Source organism: Vanessa cardui, chromosome 10 (assembly GCF_905220365.1).
Source record: "Vanessa cardui chromosome 10, ilVanCard2.1, whole genome shotgun sequence".
NCBI lineage: Eukaryota > Metazoa > Arthropoda > Insecta > Lepidoptera > Nymphalidae > Vanessa > Vanessa cardui.
The window spans coordinates 6,562,270-6,582,767 of record NC_061132.1 but is presented as its reverse complement, the minus strand read 5'-3'; the positions used below and the strand labels follow the sequence as shown (position 1 = coordinate 6,582,767).

At 34.8% G+C, this 20,498-nt stretch overlaps 1 protein-coding gene across 1 annotated transcript; it reads left to right on the top strand.

Moving 5' to 3' along the window:
* The first annotated feature begins 1,170 nt into the window (after positions 1–1,170).
* On the top strand, positions 1,171–19,461 carry LOC124533172 (alpha-tocopherol transfer protein-like). The gene is made up of 6 exons (XM_047108340.1): positions 1,171–1,427; positions 8,743–8,899; positions 15,331–15,448; positions 17,583–17,717; positions 18,305–18,518; positions 18,964–19,461. Exons 1-6 carry the CDS (start codon positions 1,265–1,267, stop codon positions 19,116–19,118), a joined length of 942 nt encoding a protein of 313 aa, XP_046964296.1. The 5' UTR covers positions 1,171–1,264; the 3' UTR covers positions 19,119–19,461.
* Positions 19,462–20,498: the final 1,037 nt, after the last annotated feature.

Sequence of the window (20,498 nt, the reverse complement as noted above, 5' to 3'; positions counted from 1 at the left end):
CGCTATATATTATTGTGTCTATTAAATAACACACACAATAAAAAAATAACAATATTTGATATAATGACAATAATATATTTTTTATTGAATGTCAAATGTGAATTAAAACAAAAGATAGAAGCATATAGAGTCGAATAATAGAAAGAGATAGAGATATATAGAAAGAGAGGGGGAAGTATCACTTGGAGGGGAAATAACTATCACCTTATGGCACGACTTCTGATTGTTCACTTTCCTGTCCGCATAAAAGAACTTCATGCCAAAAAACCAGCAAATAACTCACTAAGGGATTTCCATCACCTTCATCATTCGCAAGGGCAACCATGTTATTTGATATCCGGATTGAATGACATTGTACAGTCGAGCTAAGAAAAGGTTCGTCACCTTAAGATCTATTTTCGCGTGCTCGAGTGTGACCAATAATCTGCTTTACCGATCGAGAATGGAATATTGCGTTGCAATGATTTAATGTGTAGATTCAAAAGGTACTAAGAATTTAAGACTTGATAAAGAAATTAATTTGAAAACCGACGAAGGTTTTCTTATTCTGATGGTATTTATTGATAGATGTGCTAATCAGAAAATTCTCCTTACACAGCTTTTAGACAGGAATTGAGGTAGAGCACCTATTTCGTAAATTTATCAATTTAATTTTAAAGAATTATATTGTTTATTAAAATGTCTGATCGTTATAATTCAATTTACTAACCTATATATCCTATATTTACGAAATAGGCACCGGATGTGGATGCAACATCAAGCGATCGTGGGCAGCAGATTAAAAATAAGAATTATTATATTTGTCTTGGTCTAAATATTTTTATGTTTCTTACCACTCCTCAAGTAAGACCTAGCGAAAGTCAAATATTACTTTTTCAAGTAGGCTATTTTAAGGACCTTTGAATAGCCATAATACAGAAATAAATTGTGCACAAAACTACCTCAGTTTTGAAACGTAGATTCTAAATAATCCAGCAATAAATGATATACTTAATCCCTTGTTGAATTAAGAACACAGTCAACTTAAACTAAATAAACAAATATTATTATGTCATAGATAAATCTTAAACTAAATAGTAAAACTCATAGCAAAAAAGTTTACTTATGATAAGTCCAGGTAAAAAAAAATTATTGATTGAAGTTATTTGTTTATTCTCTGTGGACGTCTAAACATGTTAATATGTTGGACGGCGTTTATTAATTTACTGATTATTTCTGTCAGTATAGTTTAGACAGTTGAGGCGAGTGGTCACTAATAACCAAAATGGATACAATACCGCAAGACAGAATTCTTGAAACTAAGCCGGATACCTTGACGGCAATCCGCAAACAGTACAATCTGGATAAACCCGGACAAATGAAGGAGGCCATCAGTATCCTGCACAACTGGGTGCAACAACAACAACACTTTAAAAAGAAGGATTTTAGTAAGTTATTGTGTACCTTATTTGTTTCGATAATGAATAATTTAATTATAGCATGTGTGTAAAAATGTTTGAATATTTAGGCCATCAGTTGGTTAATTCGCAACTGAACTGTATTCAAATATCACAAAATAATTTTCATTTACAGTAAACATAATAAATACTTAGTCTGATAAATATTATTGTTCTATTTATTACAACAAAATAAACTCAAACTTAAAGAATATACAAGGAAAATATTAATAATAAATTTGAGAATACGCTTATTTTTTTTTTGTTCATAAAATCAAAATCTATGCATTTCCCTCAATAGCGCTTTGTGCGTGTAGTTATTCCCTTAGTGCTTTGTATTACTGGTTTCCTGGTAAGTAAACTAATGTAACAGAATACAAACTTAGTTTAGCAAAATTCCATTAGAGTGTCATAAAGAAAATGAGGTCAGATATGTAGAAAGTGATTTCCTTTTAGATTTTTTAAATTTATCTTATCGATAATATATGCAAGAAATATCCGAATGTGCATAAATAAGAGTTATTCGCAAGCTATTTATATGTTTACCTGATCTCGTATATCATCTAACCTATGTCTCTTTCAAGACAATGATATTTTTTAATTGAATTTTGAATTAAATAGTTCTTATATTTTTACACATCCCATGTAATTTAAATAATCACGACACAGATGTTCATTTAGGCTATTCGTCATAGATAGTCCCTTTGTTTATTAATATTAATTATATGATATTGTAATGACTGGTATATGACGGAATGTTAGCGCCATGTTATCGTTTACACATCTCGTGAATATTATAAAAAAAAAGAAAATATAAGTTTCAAATTCTTAATCTACAAAAGCTACGCCGCCCCCCCCTTTGGGTTGATGGGTAATAGTCCTATACAACTGAGTCAACGTAAATATCGGATAATGAGATTTCGCATTATACTATCAGCAAGGATTTATTTATATTAGATAAATCGTTAAACACAAATGCAGGTTGCGCTCAAACACTGCAAGCCACCTTGACCTAAGGGCCATTAAATTATGATATATTATGATTATGATATAAAACGTTAAGTTAGCAGTTTTCCTTAATCGAGTTTGTTTTTATAAACAACAGGTTGATTGATACAAGTAATTATAGATCAGGGTTTTTTGTTTAATTAACTTTGAAGGGAATCGTATAATATTAAAATCAATAATAATATAATTCCACAGATATTTTTAACTTTGCCGTTTCATAAATTCAAATCCAGGCGTATATAATCGTATTCAACTAACATGACTGTTATTTTTAAATGTCGACAGAGAGTAACTACTGAGTTTCTTGTTGTTTTTCTCGGTAGAATCTCGCTAAAATACTTTCCGAAACAATGGTAGCTTCACTTAATATTGTTGTTAAATAACGATTTAAAAGTGCTTGTAAAAGCATACATTGAATAAAGCATATTTTGGTTTGATTTGATAAACTAATTTGAAAAAAAATCGTAAAAATCAAGCGAACCTAAATACTGTCAAAGGGTACTTTCTATAATCTAAAACCTGTCAATCAACTTACTAAACCACGAGCAAATTCGCGAGTGACTATTAGTGATTTCATATCAAGGTTACCACCTACTTTCCTTCGCTAATATATATTATTTAACACGTATCTCAAGTTTATGATATTCTCTATCATCGATTCTATGATCATATTATTTAGAACGATTTTTGTTTACACCTAAGGATGTACATACATACGTATATATTGAACTAATGTGTTTTTTAGAGGCAACGACCACGGCCCATGATCTCAGTGCCCGCGGCGTTATATTTCAAACAGGTTTCATTGTGTTTTGATACTTCAAAATATAATGTTATTTATTTGTTTTTGTTGGTAATATTAATTATTTATGACGTCATTGAATGTAAATCAAAAGTTGAGTTTTTTATGTCATATGCTGGCAAATATTATACACAGATATTATAAGTTACTTATACCACCAACCAAGGATTTAAGATAATAAATGATAAATATTGGACCACATGACATACATTACTCTGATCCCAATGTCGTAGCTGTAACACTAATGTAATGGAAAATCAGAAGAAAAGACGGCACCACAAACACCCAGACCCAAGACGACATACAATACGAATATTCTACTTGGAGTAGTGTACTCATGAAAATCGTTGTACAAACTATTTGACCACGGAGGTCGTCAAAAGATGTGTTCCTTGAGCCTATTACACCGGCTCAACAAACGACTCTACAAACTGCAATACTGAGTAATGACTCAGTATTGCTGTTTAGCGGTAGGATATATGATGTGGGTAGCTGAAGCCAGACGGACCAGAAGGTTCTACGATCAAGTAAAATAAACGATTATTTCAAACTTCGTACCCAGCTTCGTACGGGTGCAATACAGATACTAAATATAGTAGAGAATGTCTTAATTATATCAGTATAAATATAAATATTGGACAACATCACATACATTAGACTCTGATCCCAGTGTAAGTAGCAAAAGCACTTGCGTTATGGAAAATCAGAAGTAACGACAATACCACAAACACCCAGACCCAAGACAACGTAGAAAACTAATGAATTTTCAAATCGACTCGGCCGGGAATCAAACCCGGGACCTACTCGACCACAGAGGTCATCAGTGTTTCTTTACTATACTGTCCACATATTATATACAAAAACCGAATTCATCTATCTACTAAAAAAACCGCATCCAAACCCTTTGCGTACAAATGATAATTCCCTAAGATTTTTTATCTATAGTAATCCCTAATAAGCTGTAACTGTTACACAAAGATTTAAATTGTTTAACTGATAAGACTGATAGGACTGTTCTTACATTTACTTTATGTATAGCGTATAGGCATTTTGTTTGACTACGATTAATACCAAATAAGGTATACCCATTTTGTGGTTAAAGAACTTTATTTCTCATAAGAATTTACAATTCACTTAAAATTTTTTTTTTTTTTTTGTAATCCAGTATATAATATTCTGTAATCTCATTTAAGTGAATTGTACCCATTTTTATTAAAAAACATACCGAAGTGAGTCTTGAAACGGGAAGTTATACTGGATACCTCTTTTTTGCAGATTTAGAACATTTTCAATATGTGTAGCGTTGAACCATAGAAAGTTAGCAAAGTATCAAAATCTGTCTAAATTTTGCCATCTCTATGTTGCTGTGTCTTCCAATCAGGGACGATAAATGAGGATTCCACTTAAGTTTCGAGTCTAAGGTGATTTTTATAAGGTGTGAAGTATTTGAATTAGGTTACCTACCAACTATTAAAAGTAACAAGGGATCATCACAAATCAATACAATCAAAACTGCTTTCAACATAATGTTGTCTTAGATTTTCGCGATTATTACACATTGAAATAAAACTAGTTTTAAGGGATTTAAATCGCGTATATAATTTGTTTTTATCATCCCGATGTTTCGAGCACTTTACAGCGTTCGTGAACTCGGATAGACGAAAATCCGTTAAAACTAGTTTTATTTCAATGCTTTCAAAATTTTCAGTTAATAATATATAGGTTCGTCTTTGAAGATTTTGAAAGTTTTACAACATACAATAAAACACATACAATTTCGACAGATAGGTTAGGTTAGAGTTTTTATAATTGAACTGAAATTTACTTTGATAGACTGTAATCTACCTAAAAATAATGCGTTAAATTGTAAACATTATGTTACGGTTCACAATCTTTCGATAGTTCACAATCTCGCGAGATAGATTTTAATTTAACGGTATTTACAATTTTACGGTGACATATACATACATACATATTTTAATTACATTGTCTCAGCCAGAATGCATTGCGAACAATTTTTATGACGTCATAAAGACAGGTCATTCATAAATATAAAAAATGGAACAGCATTTAATTTTATAAATGTGATTATTTATAGTTAAAAAATGTTGCAAATTTAAAAAAAAATTATGACAGCATAGACTCGTTACAGTAAAAATTGTAGTCTATTGTTTTTAACGACTCTTGTGTCTATTCAAATTACCTTTCCACAATACAATAACCGTTCCCGTCGAGAGCTTTCAAGTATGAGTGATAGCTCAAACAATAAAACAAACAGAGAATTTGTATTGAACAAATAATCGAAGAATTAATTTAGAAATACTAAATTAAATTTGAAATAGAAGTTGTTTGGGAGCAACTCAACAATTGGATTTCCAATTTTCAAACAATTGAGGCAAAATAATGAGAATATCTATTATTTTTTGATTGACTGCTTTAGTGCCGGATCAACTACTATTTATGATACTATTTATTTGGTAAAGGCAACATCCGCACATCAGCAGTTCTCAGCATTGTTGGGTTCCGGTTTAAATGAGTGAGCCAATGTAACTAAAGACACTAAGGACATAACATATAAGTTCAGAAGTTTGATGGCACATTGGCGATGAAAGGAATGATTAATATTACGTACAGCGCGATTGTCTATAGACGGCGGTGATCCCTTTACATCAGAGAGCGCATTAGATGATATAAATGTACTCCTGTTTGCGTGTATGTAACAATTATTGAGGTTATGTGAAATTAAGGTTCTGAAATTAAAATTTAATTAAAATTAGCGATCCGGCCTGGCTTCGCGCGGGTGCAATGCTGATAAATTATAAAAAATGGTTACTGTGGCTTACAGATATATAGACAGATAGACATAGTTATACCATGGCGGACTTTTTGGAAGACCTTTATAAAATGTACAATACTGTACTGTGTAGTACATTCTTTTTTTCTATTTCGTAGGGTTCAGTCGGAGTTTGCAATTTAAGCGCAAAATATATGTTTATGTACGAGTAGTTAGAGGCCCAGTGGTTAGAACGCGTGCATCTTAACTGATGATTGCGGGTTCAAACCCAGGCAAGCACCGCTGATTCATGTGCTTAATTTGTGTTTATAATTCATCTCGTGCTCAGCGGTGAAGGAAAACATCGTGAGGAAACCTGCATGTGTCAAATTTCGTAGAAATTCTGCCACATGTGTAGTCCACCAACCCGCATTAGAACAGCGTGGTGGAATATGTTCCGAGATCACTTTAAAATCTCTTAAATTATCAGTGTCGATATTGTTCATGTTTTATACATATGAACCTCTTAAATCAATCTATCTATTAAAGAAACTCGCATCAAAATCTGTGACGTAGTTTTAAAGATGTAAGAGACAGACGGTAGCGACTTTGTTTGTAGAAGAAAGTAATTCAAAGCATAAGCAAAGCATGCCTGGAAAATGTAAATTATAAAAGCAATCAAGCTTCGTCCACTGCGAATAATATGATGAGATGCGAAATTTTTTCGTTGTTTACCATTAAAAGTGTGTTATTATTCATTTAAAAAGTACAAACAGTTGATGTAAACGAAAGTTACAAGATGTTCACGATGAAAGTAAGATTTATTCGCAAACATTTCGGAGTAAAAGGTAATTTCAAAGTTTGTATTAAGAAAAATAAGGAAAACTGTGATGGAAAGCAAAATATAATTGAGGGAACTTATTAAAATTGTGCCTTAAATAAAAAAAAAGCAATTTCAGTTTTAAACCGACCTTTACAAATGTTTTATTACGTTGATGAGTATTATACAAGCACTCGTCTTGTTTAGTTAAACATTAAGTGAGGAACGAATATAAATATTTTTTTAATTATAACAAAGATACCTTTTTTATGTAACATCCATTGGCATTAAGGGTAAGATAGATTTTTACGATGTGACGGCATACAGAATTAAGATATCTCCTGACGCTTTTTATTTTAAATATAGAACATGTATGACAAAAAGTCTTGTTCTTTAAATATTTGAGTTTTATTTCTACAAAAATTTATATCAAGTATCAAACAGGGCTAAGGCGTCCTCTCCTTTATAGGCTTGGGGAATTATTCACCACTCTGCTTCAGTGCGTGATGATGGATAAACATGTGGCAAAATTTCATATAAATTAGGTTTTATCCATCACTAACAAGCACGAGTTAAAGTATAAACACAAATAAAGAACATGAAAATCAGTGGTGTTTGCTTGGGTTTGAACCAGTAATCATCGGTTAAAATGCACGAGCTCTAGCCACTGAGCTATCTTGGCTCTAACGAAGTTTTTGTATCGTTTAGAAAAAAATGGTAAGCTGTATTATAAAATATTCAATGCACTAAATTGCCTTTTAACTATATACCTGAGGAGGTCTATCCCGACCTCCTCAGGTGGGAGATTAAGCACCCGGATCACTTTGGGCGTCGCAAAGAAAATGTCTCGTTAAAATTCATGAGACGCAATTGTTGAGTTTCACCTACCTTGAGTGATATTAGATTTTTCATTGAAGGTACCGTTTACCCGAGTTTACCCTTTGCGGTTTCATACCAGTTTAGCCTTTATACGCCGGTGGAATTTTTACAAAGAATTACTAAGAATGTCGGGTCATGAGCATACATTTTTAGCTCAATAAACTTTAAGGTCTTGTAACAAAATTTGTGAGCTGACTTTAATTATTATTAATAAAGTGTAAATAAAACCTGTAAAAGATTATAGAGATAATAACAATCTGGCTTTTGTATTCGTTAATTTTCATTCGGGGTCATTAATAATTCAATTATTGTTAATAATAATAGTCTATGTATTTGATTGTAGGAAGACAGAAGGTAATAAGTTTATTTTGCTAGTTTTTCTCATTAGAGTCTAATACCATACTTTGTTTTGATTGGCTAACATATTTAAGCCAATTTAAACAGGGGCAGCTGTTGATGATATCTAAAAAAATTATGCCGACTACCAATTCGATTAACGTTTTATGGAGACTAATCCTACCCGTGTAAAGCCGGGTCGGGCTCAAAGCACCGCTGTTTCATGTGCTTAATTTGTCTTTATAATTCATCTCGTGCTCAGCGGTGAAGGAAAACATCGTGAGGAAACCTGCATGTGACAAATTTCATTGAAATTCCTCCACATGTGTATTCTACCACCCCGCATTGGAACAGCGTGGTGGAATATGTTCCAAACCTTCTCCTTAAAGGGAGAGGAGGCCTTTAGCCCAGCAGTGGGAATTTACAGGCTGTTGTTGTTGTTGTTGTTGTTTGTTGTGCATTCCACCAACCCGCATTGGAACAGTGTGGTGGAATATGTTCCAAACCTTCTCCTCAAAGGGAGAGGAGGCCTTTAGCTCAGCAGTGGGAATTTACAGGCTGTTGTTGTTGTTATTGTTGTTGTTGTGTATGCGACAGAGAGGTGTAAGCGAAGATATATAAATTTAATATAATATGCCATGTTCAAAATAGTCGTAATTAAATAAATAAAGATTTCATGTTTTTACAGGTGATTTTTATTATGAAGCTGTTATCATTGGATGTAAGGGATCTATAGAGAGAGCAAAGAACCAGATCGACAAAATTTGCACCTTCAGGACGTTATTGCCGCAGTTCTTCCAAGATTGTAATGCTAAAACCGACTTCGCGGACCTACACGAAATTGTGTAAGTACACAAGTAAAACGTATTTAAATTTGGAAATGTACCTTTTAATTTGTGCTTATCTGATATATTAATAGAGGAAGCTGATTTTTGTCCCAGTTATGGGACGATAGCTGCATATACAAAACGGTTATGGTCTCATTTTGAGGATCTCCAGCCTTAGATTTGCAGGAAAAAAGAATTCTTGATTGTAATATGTTACAATTCAATAGATAATAATTAATTTATGAGACCGGAAAAAGTATTGACTGGTTATAGAAACTTTATGTATTTGGAATTAAAAATTTAATTTAGAAGGTTTCATCAGTTTACAATGAAATTCAACCTGTTATAGAATGTGAATCTAAAAAATATTTTGAATAAACGCGAAATTTTGCGGGCGATCCCCTTGTAGTAATTATGGGAAAGTTATGAACCGGTCCGACGACCTCCGTGGTCGAGTAGTGTTTTTTTTTATTGTATAGGTTGGCGGACGAGCATATGGGCCACCTGATGGTTAGTGGTCACCATTACCCATAGACAATAACACTGTAAGAAATATTATAAGAATATTATAAGAAATATATGGGGTGTATTAGATTGTCAGCGTCAGCTACTGTTAGTCGACCTTTAACCTTAAAGGTACAGTTTCTGCAATTATAAAATCGTTGATGGTCCAAAAACCTCTCACCAGTGGCTCCTAGCAGCTGTCAGCACACAGCGGCCACACCCTGGGAACCGCGTCGACTCGCGGGCTAAACCTGGTTGAGGGGGACTCGAGCACTGACATTTTCCGTAATTGTGATGGCTTATGTCAGTGTTCCGAGTTTAACACGGCAACTCCCCGTGCAAGTGCTGTTTGTCTTGGCACATATGCAGTCCACTTTCAGTGGCGAGACAACCAGGCAATGTTGAAGGCCTGAAGGTGGCGATAGGAGTGATGTATCGTTGCCAGAGACTGCATCTTCCTCTCCTCCGATCGTAGCGGTTATCCACTCCATTGGACCAAGGGGAGGTAGACGAGAGGGTGCATCTGTGTATTGCGCGTCCACTTATGCACCTAAATATATCCTGCGTACTTGACTTGGCTTTTGATTAACGGTACTCTCGAACTAGAAGTCCTGTGGCGATAGGTAGAGGTAGAGAAGGCCGGTCTTGATGTATACCGTTCTTTGTCTAATACCTGCACATAGGCGGCTTAGGGAGAGTGGTCGCTCCTGTACTGCGATGGGATGACAGTGCGGTTCGGCAGCACCCTTTGCGACAAAGCAGCTCTATTTAGAGAGGCACTGCTTTCCTCGCCCAGCCGAGGAGGGGGCTAGAAAAGGTGCCCCAAACAAATGCTCATCCCAATTTAATGGGAGGTAGTAACCACGGCTACCTGGACATCCCACACATGCGTGGTCACACCACAAAGAAGCGGAAAGCAAAAATAATCCAACGGACTATGACTTTTGGCGCATGGAACGTCCGAACTCTTTTAGATCGACCCAACAACCTTTGCCCTGAACGAAAAACCGCCATCGTAGCGCGAGAGCTTGGACGGTACAATGTCGATATAGCTGCTCTTAGCGAAACTCATCTAGCTGATGAGGGAGAACTCGTCGAGCGCGGTGGTGGTTACACGTTCTTTTGGAAAGGTACACCAGCTTCTGAACCAAGACGATCAGGAGTAGGCTTTGCAATTAAAACCACACTAGCCTCTAAATTGGTAGAATATCCTGTTGGTATTTCAGATCGTGTAATGTTCTTGCGCCTTCACCTTGAAAACGACAAGCATTTGAATATTATTAGTGTATACTCACCTACGCTTGATAAAAGCGACGACGTGAAAGACCATTTTTACGAAGAACTTTCACAAACGTTGTCCAGAATTCGTAGCTGTGAGAAAATACTTTTACTCGGCGACTTTAATGCTCGTGTTGGACGCGACTTTGAAGCTTGGCCTGGTGTATTGGGGCGTCATGGTATTGGAAATATGAACAGCAATGGCCAGTTACTTTTAACCCTCTGTTCACAATTTCATCTGGCTATTACCAATACCATGTTTAGACTACCTGCTAAATACAAAACCACCTGGATGCATCAAAGGTCTAAGCACTGGCATCTTATTGACTATGCCCTCGTTAGACAGCAGGACATCTCCGATGTCACTATTACACGGGTTATGCGTGGCGCAAACTGTTGGTCAGATCACCGACTCGTGATAACCAAAATGCGTTTGCGTCTATGGCCTCGCCGAAGACCCTGTAAGATCAGGCAGTTTAGCCTCGACCTAAAAAAGCTGGAGTCAGGCGAAACTGTTGATAAGTACAGGGAAGCTATCAACAGTTTAACAACAACTATTGACCCTGCTGCTGACAACACTACCGAAGCTTGGAATAATCTATCTGCTAACATCCTCAGAGCTGCCAAAGAAATTCTTGATATTAAACCTCGCTCAAGTGCAGACTGGTTTGACGATAATGAAAAGTTGTTATCAGATGCTTTGGCAAAACATCGCCAACTTCTTCGTGGAAAAGCTCAGCTGAATCTGAATATTTCTGATAGAATAAGACAGAGTACATTTGAACTTAGGAAAATTACCCGTACAGCAAAGGATGAATGGTGGCAGAACAAAATCGAGTACATCCAATGGCTTGCAGACACCAAACAATTAGGTGAATTCTTTGGTGAGATTAGGAAACTCGTCGGAAACTCACATAAAGTAAGTGTGCCCATCAAATCCACTAATGGCACTCTCCTGGTCTCCAAGGAAGATGTTCTGAATCGTTGGTCGGAGCACTTTAATAACTTACTCAATGTTGATCGGCTGGCTGATTTTGAATATTTGAGAACACTCCCTGAATTACCCAAAAGAGAAGATATAGTTCAACCTCCTTCACTCCAGGAAGTTATTGAAGCCATCAAGGCTCAAAAGAACAAAAAGTCTGTTGGTGTAGATAATATTCCTGGAGAATTACTGAAGTATGGAGGAGATACGCTACACCATAAGATCTGGTTGTTCTTTCAAAAGATGTGGGAGGAGGAAGAAATTCCCTCTGATTTTGGTGTCTCGCTCATTTGTGCCATATATAAAAACAAAGGTAGTCGCTCAGAGTGTAACTCGTACAGAGGTATCTCATTGCTCTCCACCGCTGGAAAAGCGTTTGCTAGGGTACTCTTAAACCGCCTAATGGATCTCTCAGAAAGGTTATTACCTGAAACACAATTTGGCTTTAGACCAAACAGAGGCACCTGTGAAGCTATTTTCGCGTTAAGGCAATTGCAGGAAAAAAGCAGAGAGCAGTACCAACCTCTGTTCCTTTGTTTCATAGATCTAGAGAAGGCTTTTGACAGTGTGCCTCGTGAGGCGTTATGGATTGTTCTATCGAAATTGGGGTGTCCTGACAAATTTATACGTCTGATAAAGCTTCTTCATGAGAATATGACGTGTAGAGTGCTTGTGAACGGTGCGCAGTCAGAGCAGTTTCCCGTCACCTGTGGTGTAAAACAGGGCTGCGTATTGGCACCGACACTTTTTGCTCTGTATTTCTCAGTCGTTGTGAAGGAAAGTTTAAAAAATAACACAGAAGGTATTCGAATACGGTATCGTACGGATGGTGGCATATTTAACCTTGCTAGGCTTAAATCTCACACAAAGGTATCATACGATCTTATTACCGAACTCATGTATGCCGACGATCTGTGCTTTGTTGCGGATACTTCTGAAGGACTACAAGCGCTTATCACGAGACTTAATACCACATGTGTTAGATTTGGTTTAAAAATTAGCATCGCAAAAACCGAAGTGATTGCTATGGGTGCCGGAAATCAGGCTCCACTGAATCTACACATTAACGGAAATAACTTGAAGCAAGTAGATAAATTCCGTTATCTTGGTAGCAGCATAACAGCCAAAGGCGACCTTGATTCGGAAATCAATAGTAGACTTGGTTCTGCAATGGCTGCTTTTGGTAATCTCCAAGTCCGGGTGTTCAGATCCCATAATATCAAATTAAGTACCAAAATACAGGTGTATATGGCGATCATACTGCCCATCATCTTGTACTCATCTGAGACGTGGTGTCTACATCGTAGCCAAATACGCATGCTTGACAGATTCCATCTAAGATGCCTCCGAGAAATTTTAAACATTAAATGGTCGGATCGGATTCGCAATACCGATGTTCTTCGTCGAGCTAATGTTTACGGCATTGAGGCATATTTGATGCGGCGTCAGTTGCGTTGGTGCGGGCACCTTGCGAGAATGACAGACGAGCGAAAGGCGAAGCGCATCTTCTTTTCTGAATTAGAGTTCGGTAAACGAAAACGCGGGGGGCAGTACCTACGCTTTAAAGATGTTCAGAAAAGACACATGAAGAGCTGCGGCATTGAGGCCTCTCGCTGGGAATCTCTCACTGAAAACAGATCTGAGTGGAGACGGCATGTACATGAAAAAGTACATGCCTATGAAGATAACAGGAAAATAGAACTAGACCTCAAACGCGACAAAATAAAAGCACGTCCACCTGCTAATATAACATACAATTATGTAAATGGTACACTCACTTGCGACACATGTGGTCGCACGTTTAGTGCAAAGATTGGGTATGTTAGTCATGTGAGGTCGCATCGCAGGCTTTAAATATTACCTACTAATTACAAATTCAAGAAAGCTAAGTCACTGTAGCCGAAAACGGCTAGGTATATATTATATATTTATTTATTATTATTTATTTTAAGAAATATTAACTATTCCTTAAATCGTCAATGCGCTACAAACCTTGGAAACTAAGATGCTATGTCCCTTGTCCCTCGTGTAGTACAGTAGTGTGTACGCCGGTTTTCATGGGAACGCCGCTCTAAGGTCCCTGGAGCGATTCCTGGCGGAGTCGATGTAGAAAATTCATCAGTTCTATGTTTTCTTAGGTCTGGGTGTTTGTGGTACCGTCGTTACTTCTGATTCTTACACAAGTGCTTTAGCTACTTACATTGAGATCAGAGTAATGTATGTGATGTTGTCCAAAATTAAAAAAATATATACAAATTTGATTGAACAATGTCGCAGATTACGAGGTACTGGGTTTAATTCTCAGTAGCAACCTGGCTTCTGAGAATGTACACTTCTCGTATGGGTGCAAGCTCGTTCTGCACCAATTTGTTTTACGTTTGAGTAGGATTTTCTATCACATCGAATTATGAGTGAGAGGATGAGCGTGCAGAGGATGAGAGAAGCTAAATAAAAAACATTAGTCAGTAAATTGATACAATACGTCGAGAGTTTGATTAATCTATGAGATTCGTTAAAGATTTACGAAAAAATGGCGTTCGAACGTCGACGAAACTGTTATCGGAATTTTGGTACTAAAATTAAAGTGGAAATAAGTGGTTATGTGTAATAGTGTTGTATTATAAACAAAGACATATTAATCATTAAGTCTTAGTAGTGCACAATAAACCTTAATTATGAGCAAATCCAATGAAATACGTTAATTTTACGTTTATTTACCCTTTTTCCTAGTTCCATTGGAGCCATTCCATAAGCTATGTGTTTGCGCACACTCTTTTTCAAACACCAGGTGTTGCGTAGTTGGTCTCTCTTAATATGTTTGATCGCCGTGGCAGAAATCGGCCAGGGTGACATCATCAAAAGATATAAAATTTATTGTAATCAATTTTACGAGGCGAGATCGTATTTTGCGAAAACGAGTTATTTTTGTTTTTTAACTATTTTGTTGGATAAATCTTGAATTAGAGCTTGATGTATATTTTCCAATTACATTCTTTTTTTCATTTTAGTGTTTACAATTTTGTTTAGTTTTATTTTTTGATATCCAATTTGCTCTTTTATTCTATGTGCTATCAAAATGTGATGACACCTCTAAATGACAATTTTTAAGATCTGTGGGGCTCACCAATTGATTCTGAACATATACTGGAGCTGATAGATCTATTCACTCCGAACGCGCGCCTCAACTTTTCTAACAGCTTGCTTCAGAATAAGTGACCTTTATGCTCATTGTACATGTCTTATTCTTAGTGTCGTCTTTCGAAGATGATTAATTACTAAATTCCAAAAAAAAATCTTCTTCTTCCGACAGTCTCTACGTTAGTACTTTTGGAAAATTCCCAAAAACTTCACTTCAATTCACTTCACCATATATGACGAAGAATATTTTCATTTATACTTAAGTGAAGTTTTTGGGAACTTTCTGAAAGTAGCATAGTTATCTGACCTTTACCTCTACCATCGTTCAAAAATTTTAAATATAGTAGCTCGTTATGTCCAGAAAACTAGACTAGGTTAGCCGTTTTTACGATGTTTTTGAAAGCGATTGTGAGCCAAATATTTATCAGTTACTCAAACAAAATATACTGTACAAAAATTTAGTTTCTTTTTAGTATACTTAATGTATACAAAATGTCCTAAATAAACATTGATATTAAAGGTATATTTCATCATTTTTTTTCAGCCACACAGCGATATTGCCTAAATTAACAGATGACCATTATAGGGTTCAAATCAACAAGTTCACTGTGAACGTTATCAAGCCTTCACAATTCATGGATTACTATAGATATAATGTTATTGTAAGTTATTTTTTAATTCGTTTTACTTTACTTTATTGTGAAATCAACATCATATAATAAACACCCTATATAAGTAATAAATAAAAAATATTAACATTGAGTAATCATATACTCCAACATGCATTTCTTATCTCTAAAGATAATTCCTGCTGATATTATAGAATTAAATAAATTATTTGTACATATTTGTACAATCAATAACTTTAACAATGTGTAAATAGTGTTTGGAAATAATTTTATAAGTCGTTTTCATACAGGATAAAAAGTTTCTTACTGGTTTAAATAGTTTATTTTTGAAGTGAGTTCATTAAACATGTTAGGTACTCTTTGGTTGGGGAAAATCTTATGGGTTTGCTTTACCGACATGCTCTTGATTGGCGTATGGGCAGCGGCCTAGTAGGTACTCTACGCGTTAGACGCTTTATTTCATTGTGGTACATTTGTAGTTTTTTGTTAATCATTTATTTTAAAGGGGTTTTTTCTCTAAGAAAATGCCACTCTTATAGTGTTTACGAAACATAAAACTTGATATAATGATACTTCGACTTTTATAATACCTACTAACTAATACCATCCACATTTGTATAAAACTTGTTCTGATTTAGGGTCAGCCAGGACACTATTATCTGCCTATTCTGCCTCCCCCGCAATAATTGATTTAGCTTTAAAAAAGTAATTCTATCAGCTTAGTCCCGATCACACTTCATTATTACGTGGTACGTGTCTGCGATATTACATAACGCATCAAAAACATTAATATGAAATGGGAGCTCAATATTATGATACAGGCTTTGGTTGTTGACTTCAACGACAAAAGAAGTGAGATCTAAATGGGAGCCAAGCACAATGGTCAGCCAATTCAAAGTCAAAAAATAAAAAAAATTTAAAATATGAGACAACATCACATACATTACTCCGATCCCAATGTAAGTAGCTGAAGCACTTGTGTTATGGAAATCAGAAGTAACGACGGTACCACAAACATCCAGACCCAAGACAACATAGAAAACTAATGGTAATCTACATCGACTCGGCCGGGAATCGAACCCGGGACCTCAGAGTGGCGTACCCATGAAAACCGGTGTACACACCACTCGACCATGGAGGTCGTCGAAAAGTCAATTTACTTATAACTACGTAAAATGTCATTTCTTCTTATAACGTAGGAGAATATATTGTAGCCAAAGGTCTGACTTGACTAGTTCTTATATGTTCAAAAACATAAATTATAATTTGGGTTTATAATAATTTATGAGCCAGTTTTATTATTTGAACTTGGCTTAAAACGCTACCGAGTGTCTAGTGCAATTCGGTGAAGGATATCTGTAGTTATATTATACAGCAGTGCTGTGTTATACAATGTGCAACATTAACACTATGTATATCTTGTGTTTCCATTTAAATATCATTTGATTTTTTAATTTCAGTTTCAAATCTTATATTATTATTTTATATATGTATAACAATTCGAAGTTTTCACTTCTTTCGGTAGTTGGTTTAGTTGTTTTAAACTCATATAAGTTGATCCAAAACCGTTATGGGAACCTAGTAAGTTACAAGTATTTGTTACTCAATATATAACATAATTTTAAAAGATAATTAGTATTAAAAACTCCTTTTATGATCCTACATGAATAAAATTCGAGGCTTGTTCGATTTTGACCCGTCACCCTATTTTCCTTAACAACTAACGTTTAATCGGATCAATACGAGTATACATAATTATTTCAATCGTAAGAAATGATGATCAAAAGTGCTTGTAAGAGTCTACTTAAACAAAGACAATTTTGATTTTTGATTAAGCACAAATACATGTGCAGTCATCACATGTATTATATTAATAAACTAACACACATAGAACGAACACTCAATCGGTTTTACGAGTTTTACGGAACAAATGTGTTGAATCACTTCTAACTTTCTGACGCCCCAGGTTTCTGATGTAAATATCTTGACAGAAAAACCCAGTAACTTTTAAGTGCCCAATCCAGGGTCAACCCAAGTTGTCACATTTAATCATATTTAATTTACACATATCAATCTGTGCATACAAACCTAAATCTGGTTATCGGTTACAAATAACTAGGCTTTATTTTATATTAACGAGAAAATGTATTTACTATTGTTTTTACAGCAAGCTGAATATATTAAGGCCCACGACTATTTAAACGGATTCATTATAGTAATCGACCTCTCTGAAACAAATATGGTAGACTTTGTGTCAAAAATAAGTCCCACTGAATTGAGGCAAATTCTAACCATACACATGGTAAGTTGGCTGTATGTTAAACTCTACTATACACTAGAAACATTTTTTGTTTCTAGTGTATAGTAAACACAATGTAAATTGTGAAAAGAACAAAAAATGTTACAGTGTCTTTAAATTTATTATGATTGGAAATATCTTGAGCTAAACTTATGTTCTTTAAATAATTTCAAATTGTCATCAACACAACGCTACAAAATTGCATAGGAGCATTGTTTAACTAGTTTATGCGCCAAAAAAATTCAAAAGAATAAGTTCAGGAACAATTTCTTAATTTTTTTTCCATGGAAGAGTATATCAATAAGACTGACTACAAAACTCATAACTGTTTTTCAATATTTCTTAACAGGAAAATATTATAACAGTTTTCTTGCCAAACTCGGAGATTGAAACCAAGAGAATCCAACGAGGACGTTAATCCAAGCAATTATATCGAATACCATAAAAAAAAAACTAAAAATTTAAAGGAAAATAAATTATGTCTGTTTCCAAATAGAAGCAATAGATATCGAAAAAAACAGCCCAACCATTTAGTTTAGGATGCAAAAGACTTTATACATTAATTGAATAATATTTTTTGTAATTTTCAGGAAGGTTACGGAGTAAAAATTAAAGCCATTCACATTATAAGTGCATCAAAGCTTGTAAGCACTTTGGTGTCGATTTTGAAGCAAGTTTTAAGTACTAAAATGGGGGATAGAATAAATGTTCACAAAAATTTCGAAGAAATCCATAACCATCTTCCAAAAGAAATACTACCGGAAGACTTTGGAGGAAACGAACGATCTTTAAAAGTTTTGCAACGTAAGTTCTTTCTAAATTAGTCACAATCTGCTGCATATATTTTTTTTATGGAAAATGTTGGCGGACTAGCATATGGACCACCTGATGGTAAGTGGTCACCATCACCCATAGACAATGACGTTGCAAGAAATATTAACCATTCCTTACATCTTCAATGCGCCATCAACCTTGGGAACTAAGATGTTATGACCCTTGTGCATGTAGTTACACTGGCTCACACACCCTTCAAACTGGAACACAACAATACTGAGTACTGTTGTTTGGCGGTAGAATAACCGATAAGTGGGTGGTATCTACTCAGACGGGCTTGCACAAAGCCCTACCTCCAAGTAAATCAATAAATTGCCTATATCCCACAAAGTAAATCAATAAATTATCTTCTAATTAATCCTTGTGAAGCATCCGTGTTTATATGATGTTTTGTGACATTTTCTTCATTTTACAGAGGAATGGCTAGATGTGCTTTCATCAGAGGAACACATTAGGCATATGCAAGTTGTCAATGCGGCTGGTACAGACGAGAATTTCAGACGAAAAGACTGCTTTAACGACCAGTATGCAGGAATGCCTGGCACTTTTAGGATGTTGAGTGTTGATTAGTTGAGTTGTTTATGTTGTAGTTAGTTAATCGTTAAATTATATTAGTTTACAAATATATCCAAAACATTATGGGATTGGATATTTTTATGAAGATAGTTACTTATTCAAAACGTTCATCTGACTTTCCAAGGAGAAACTGGTGACTAAGAATTGGTATTGTTTTTCATTCGAATTACAATGTATTGTATACAGTCTGTAATATTTATGCTAGGACAACTGTATGGGAAGAAAATTTAGTAAAATATAAAGTATTATAATTTTACATCTATGTTTATGCTAATTAATTAATAAAGTCGTTTTTTTTACATTTGTCTTACTAAATAAAAACTCGTAGAAAAGTATTCATTTTGTGTTTTAATTGAAGACGTTTTGTGTATATAATATTTTTATCGATGTATATAACCTTCGCAGTTTGATCCTCTTTGATTATAGATTATTGACGTGACAAGATTTCTTGTATATATATAAATATAGAAATGAAGTATAAAATCGCCATTATTTTTAGTTGGGTTTATTATTTTACGATAATATTTGATAAGATTGACAATAAACACGACCGTCGAGTTACTTTTGCCTTTTCCCCTAGGTCCTTAGTGTTTATTTTCTAACCGATGATGGATTTTTGACAGCCAATAAACAAGTGTAACGTAAAATATTGAACAAATATTTTGTTTTTCGACATTTAATTTGATAACTTATATTTCTCTCCTGTATTTTATTTTATATTAATTGACAAATGTGATATTTAAACGAAGTTTATTTAAGTTAAACTTTGTCGTACTATATCTATAATAAGCGACAACTAAACTAAAGCTAGGAATTTGTTTCTTATTTCTTATAGACAGCCAATCTCAGGGAATTTTTTCAACGACGTGTCGTAAAACTAACAACAGCACGTAACTAGTAGCAGGTATTCAAGAGCTGTGATTGGTTGAATATTGTAGCCTATCGCCTATTGTGTTTTGGTTGCTGTGCTATTCCTTATTCCTTGTTCCTTATTCCTTATCTCTTATTTTTTTCATTGTGTAAGGGGCTTTAGATATAGCATCGGTATATTAAATAAAAACCTATCGTTGGTTTACCTGTTACTGTTACGTCTCTTTTAGTACAATTATATACAATATCTATGACTATATTTGAAAAGTTAATCATAGCTGTAAATACGATAACCAAAAACATTTACAATTAAAAAAAATATCTAACAGATTTAGCTCTCCAGTGGAAAACGCGTTAAAAAATCAAGGCACGCTAAAGGCTCAATCAAACACATTTCTTTATCGTAAAAAATTGTTTCCCGTTTCTGTAACTCAATAGTGTTATATATACAAGACGTTACTTGTTACTCAAGGTAGCGTGACCTGAAACAGAAGCTGGCGTGAC

Excerpts from the sequence above, each read along its gene's own strand:
- LOC124533172 (XM_047108340.1), top strand. The coding sequence starts at position 1,265 with ATGGATACAATACCGCAAGACAGAATTCTTGAAACTAAGCCGGATACC. Across the intron at positions 1,428-8,742 it reads CTTTAAAAAGAAGGATTTTA|GTGATTTTTATTATGAAGCT; the intron begins GTAAGTTATTGT and ends ATGTTTTTACAG. Across the intron at positions 15,449-17,582 it reads ACTATAGATATAATGTTATT|CAAGCTGAATATATTAAGGC; the intron begins GTAAGTTATTTT and ends TTGTTTTTACAG.